Consider the following 5,783-nt stretch of genomic DNA (forward strand, 5'->3'; position numbering starts at 1 on the left):
CATTTAGAGTGGAAAGCAGAAGCCAGCAACCATATAAGTTGTACTATAAGTATTTTCCCTATCCCCTGCAATGGAAGGCTGCAGAGGGACTGTGCAAGCAGCAGTCTGGGACCTTAGCCACCATATCCAACCAGGCAGAGAACCAACAGCTAAGCAGCATCTTAAATTACTGGAATATATCTCATCCCGTGTGGATTGCCAGGAAAATCTTAACCCATCAAAAAAGTAGGTTAATTGCGCTTACTTGGTCCACTAATAAGATGCACAAGCATTTCTATTTCTTTAAATAAAAGGACTCTGATGTTAAGTTTATGATTCACTTTTTTAATGTTTCCTTCTCTTTTTCTTTTTGATGAAATCAAAGATTCTTCGGAGACAATCATCCTGGATTTCTCCAAGCGCTCCGACCAGACGTATGCCCTCTTCCTGCGCCAGTTCCCCTCCATGAGCTCAATGACTATCTGTACCCAACTACGCTTTGATCCAAACAGCTCCGGAATTTTCAAAATTTTTTCCTATTCCGTCTATGATTTCCAGCTCCAAGCAAAACTGGTCCAGGGCAAACCTGTGCAGTTGGCTCTGCGGTTCCACTACAAGCAAGGGTCGTATGCCGAAGCTTTCAAACATGACAGCCTCTGGCATTCTGTGTGTGTTTCTTGGAGCCTGGATGTTGGAGCCTGGGCCCTCTATGCTCACGGTCGCATGATTTCAAGTGGGGATGGTATAAACAGGGATGTTGACAGCATCGGCCCAAATGGAGATTTCATTATCGGTCAGGGCAAGCATGGGAGCTCCTCTGAGTCCAATGACTCATTCTCAGGGAGCATCACCGAGCTGCATGTTTGGAATCGGGTTTTGAGCAGCTGTGAAATATTCACCATGGAAAATGAATGCTCAATCATCTCCTCTGGACTGGTATTGAAGTGGGAAAAAGTTCATCCGGAAATAGTGTCCCCTAATAAGCAGTGGAACAACAGTCCATGTCAAGGTAGTGTTTAAATCAAAGGAAGAATGCAATGTTTTTGGCAAAATCTAATATCAAACTTAGTTTATGACGGAGTTATGGAAAAAGACGCACCCGATTTAACCCAGAGGGGGGAAAAAAATTCCCATACGGTCCAGAACTTTAAAAAAGTTTAAAAAAAGGTTAGTTTCACAATCAGGCTGGGTGTGGCTGATATGAAGCGAAGCAGATGTAAAGGAGGTTTTAACTGCTAAGATTTCAAGATCTGTGAGCCTGAATCTAACGATCAGCTCTGTCCAAAAGAATAACAGTGAAAAACCCTGCAGATTTCAAGATGATCTGAGACATTTTCATTTAGACACATATCTTCCCAATCATTAAGTCAGTCCTGGATTTTTACTCTTATTTCTAACATTCCTGATTTTGATCTTTCATGGCCCCTTTGAAGGTTAAAATTTATTTCCTGTTTTTCTATATTATAACCACAAACTTCAGAACACAAACTTCTATTTAATTGGAATTTATTTGATGCAACACCTAAAATTGATACATAATTGAAGTAAGAAAATTAAGAATTCATTATTTTATGTACTTCAAAAGTGGTTAGCATTTGTATTTAGCCAACTTTAAACCTTTAGAAGTCAATTTATTTCAAAAAGTTTACCGATTTGCAATTAAATCTCAGTATTTGGTTCATTGGCAAACAATAAGCATAACAATAAGCAACCAAGAACAAATCGAACACATCAGGCATGAAGCTGTGAAGAAGTATAATAATATTTGATGCAGTCTTAGGTTATAAAACATCAAATGTTTTATATATACACTGCTCAAAAAAATTAAAGGAACACTTTGAAAACACATCAGATCTCAATGGGGGAAAAAACATGCTGTTTATTTATACTGATATGGACTGGGTGATTTGTTAGGAACAAAAGGAAGGATTATTTGATGGAAATGAAGATTATCAATCTACAGAGGGCTGAATTCAAAGACCCCAAAAATTACAGTGAAAAAAATGATGCGGCAGGCTAGTCCATTTCGCTGAAATTTCATTGCAGTTACTCAAAAAGGTATTCATTAATTTATGGCCCCCACGTGGATGTATGCATGCCCGACAACGTCGGGGCATGCTCCTAATGCCACATGAGGCCGGGCATTGTCGTGCACCAGGAGGAACCCAGGACCAACTGCACCAGCATAGGGTCTGACAATGGGTGCAAGGATTTAATCCCGATACCTAATAGCAGTCAGGGTACCGTTGTGTAGCCTGTATAGGTCTTTGCGTCCCTCCATGGATATGCCTCCCCAGACCATTACTGACCCACCAATAAACTGGTCATCTGAACGATGTTGCTGGCAGCGTAACGTTCTCCACGGCTTCTCCAGACCCTTTCACGTCTGTCACATGTGCTGAGGGTGAATCTGCTCTTATCTGTGAAAAGCACAGGGCGCCAGTGGCGGACTTGCCAATTCCGGTGTTCTGTGGCAAATGCCAATTGAGCTCCACTGTGCCGGGCAGTGAGCACAGGGCCCACTAGAGGACGTCGAGCCCTTTGGCCACCCTCGTGACGTCTGTTTCTGATTATTTGGTCTGAGACATTCACACCAGTAGCCATCTTGAGGTCATTTTGTAAGGCTCTGGCAGTGCTCCTCCTGCTCCTCCTTGCACAAAGGAGAAGATACCGGTCCTGCTGATGGGTTGTAGACCTTCTACGGCCCTGTCCAGCTCTCTCCCGGAGTAACTGCCTGTCTCCTGGAATCTCCTCCATGCTCTTTAGATTGTGCTGGGAGACAGAGAAAACCTTCTGGCAATGGCAGGTATTGATGTGCCATCCTGGAGGAGTTGGACTGCCTGTTCAACCTCTGTACTGTCCAGGTAGTGCCTCATGCTAACAGTAGTGACAGTGACCCTAGCCAAATGCAAAACTGGTAAAAAAAGAGTCAGAAAAGATGAGGAGGGGAAAAATGGTCAGTGGCCTCCACCTGTAAAACCATTCCTGTTTTGATGGTCGTCTTGTTGTTGCCCATCTAGTGCACCTGTTGGTAATTTCATTAACATCAAAGCAGCTGAAACTGATTAACATCCCCCTCTGCTACTTACCTGAACAAATCAATATTCATCCATCCATCCCTCCATTTTCTAGCACGTTTATCCCGAGTGGGGTCGCAAGGGGTGCTGGTGCCTATCTCGAGCAGTCAATGGGCGAGAGGCGAGGTACACCCTGGACAGGTCGCCAGTCAATNGAAATTTCATTGCAGTTACTCAAAAAGGTATTCATTAATTTATGGCCCCCACATGGATGTATGCATGCCCGACAACGTCGGGGCATGCTCCTAATGCCACATGAGGCCGGGCATTGTCGTGCACCAGGAGGAACCCAGGACCAACTGCACCAGCATAGGGTCTGACAATGGGTGCAAGGATTTAATCCCGATACCTAATAGCAGTCAGGGTACCGTTGTGTAGCCTGTATAGGTCTTTGCGTCCCTCCATGGATATGCCTCCCCAGACCATTACTGACCCACCAATAAACTGGTCATCTGAACGATGTTGCTGGCAGCGTAACGTTCTCCACGGCTTCTCCAGACCCTTTCACGTCTGTCACATGTGCTGAGGGTGAATCTGCTCTTATCTGTGAAAAGCACAGGGCGCCAGTGGCGGACTTGCCAATTCCGGTGTTCTGTGGCAAATGCCAATTGAGCTCCACTGTGCCGGGCAGTGAGCACAGGGCCCACTAGAGGACGTCGAGCCCTTTGGCCACCCTCGTGACGTCTGTTTCTGATTATTTGGTCTGAGACATTCACACCAGTAGCCATCTTGAGGTCATTTTGTAAGGCTCTGGCAGTGCTCCTCCTGCTCCTCCTTGCACAAAGGAGAAGATACCGGTCCTGCTGATGGGTTGTAGACCTTCTACGGCCCTGTCCAGCTCTCTCCCGGAGTAACTGCCTGTCTCCTGGAATCTCCTCCATGCTCTTTAGATTGTGCTGGGAGACAGAGAAAACCTTCTGGCAATGGCAGGTATTGATGTGCCATCCTGGAGGAGTTGGACTGCCTGTTCAACCTCTGTACTGTCCAGGTAGTGCCTCATGCTAACAGTAGTGACAGTGACCCTAGCCAAATGCAAAACTGGTAAAAAAAGAGTCAGAAAAGATGAGGAGGGGAAAAATGGTCAGTGGCCTCCACCTGTAAAACCATTCCTGTTTTGATGGTCGTCTTGTTGTTGCCCATCTAGTGCACCTGTTGGTAATTTCATTAACATCAAAGCAGCTGAAACTGATTAACATCCCCCTCTGCTACTTACCTGAACAAATCAATATTCATCCATCCATCCCTCCATTTTCTAGCACGTTTATCCCGAGTGGGGTCGCAAGGGGTGCTGGTGCCTATCTCGAGCAGTCAATGGGCGAGAGGCGAGGTACACCCTGGACAGGTCGCCAGTCAATTGCAGGGCCAAATCAATATCCCAAAAGTTTATTTAACATGATGCTATACTCTGATTTTTTTTGAGTAGTGTGTATGAAAAACAGGAAGAGAACAGCATGACTTCTACATGCGCAGGCTGCCTAACTAAATTTACCAAGGAGGCACTACATTGACATCACAACTACATTGACTAAAGGATATTGAAATCATCTGATTTAATGTGACCAACTTTTAGACACTTTTATGGTAAGATAAACATTTAGAGTATGAATATTTTTTAATTTTAACACTGTCCCATCTATAGCTGTCAGCACTGGTTGAAAATCTTTTTAAAACAATTCAACTGAGAACAGCACCCAAATAGGAGCAATGGTTGAAACTCCAAATGGTTCTTGTAAATACTTTTTAACTTAGATCATTCTGAGTCCCACCCTTGAAAACATACTTCTCCCTTTCTGACATCATGGTCCCCAGTGAGCTTTAAGTGTCCAAACGCCTCGCTCCCTCTCCTACTGCTCAGCTTGCATGAATTATAGTTCCCCTATTTTTCTTTTTTTTGGACTTACTTTCCACATTTGTTTTTAGTTAGCACATTACTAAAGAAATCTTACTATAATTATCAGCCAGGACCTCTTAAACCACCTGTTCTCTAACAAGCAAAACATATACAGTTGCTTCTCACACTAGAATTGACATTGCTTGTAATAAGGGGCCATTATCAATATTCATTTCTATATGAATATGGAGTTTGCTTACATTAAAATGATAAAACCTATAAAAGTTGTCATACTGTACAATAGGGCTGAAACAATTATTTGGATTAATTGTGACAAATCGATTATTGAAGTAATCCTCAACTTATTTAGTAATCAATTAATCTTTAACTGGAGTATAGAGATTCAAAAACATACCTTTATTTGACAGAGAATCCCACCTAGAGCAGTAATTATACCAAAATTGTAAAAAAAAATAAAATAAAAATGAATATTTTGCATTTGAGATAAAACAAATCTTTTTCGCCTGTCAATATTCTCTATCCAGAACTCCTCAAGTGGAAAAGTTTTTGTTTCACCTGGTTTGATTTCATAAAAAATCTTTGGTTACCCGATTATTAATCGATTAATTGAAAAAATATTGGACAGATTAATCGATTTGCAAAATAATTGTTAGTCGCAGCCCTACTGTACAATAATATCAAGGGAAAGTTTGAATCATTGTACATCTCAGCCTTTCAAACCATTTTCAAGTAAACAATTCTTGGAGTGTGAGAAGGATTAACCTTGAGTATTTCCTTTGCTAGGAAAATCTACTGATTTCTCTACCGATTCTTTCGATTCCTTGTTGAATCGGACATCTTGGGATGACCCACCTTTCTCCGTTAAAGTGTACCAC

The 5,783-nt window shown here is 42.6% G+C and overlaps 1 protein-coding gene across 1 annotated transcript in view; it reads left to right on the top strand.

Annotated features, from left to right (window-relative positions):
* Positions 1-5: 5 nt before the first annotated feature.
* Positions 6-5,783, top strand: part of LOC107083661 (adhesion G-protein coupled receptor D2-like) — a gene marked incomplete at its 5' end in the record, with an annotated part of 108,313 nt that continues 102,535 nt past the window's right edge. Inside the window, 3 exons of the mRNA XM_015373041.1 lie at positions 6-225; positions 365-988; positions 5,692-5,781. Of these exons, the coding sequence (XP_015228527.1) occupies positions 6-225; positions 365-988; positions 5,692-5,781 (934 nt within the window). The remainder of the gene's footprint in view (positions 226-364; positions 989-5,691; positions 5,782-5,783) is intronic.

The sequence above is a fragment of the Cyprinodon variegatus genome, unplaced genomic scaffold (genome assembly GCF_000732505.1).
Source record: "Cyprinodon variegatus isolate N-32 unplaced genomic scaffold, C_variegatus-1.0 Scaffold80, whole genome shotgun sequence".
NCBI classification, from domain to species: domain Eukaryota; kingdom Metazoa; phylum Chordata; class Actinopteri; order Cyprinodontiformes; family Cyprinodontidae; genus Cyprinodon; species Cyprinodon variegatus.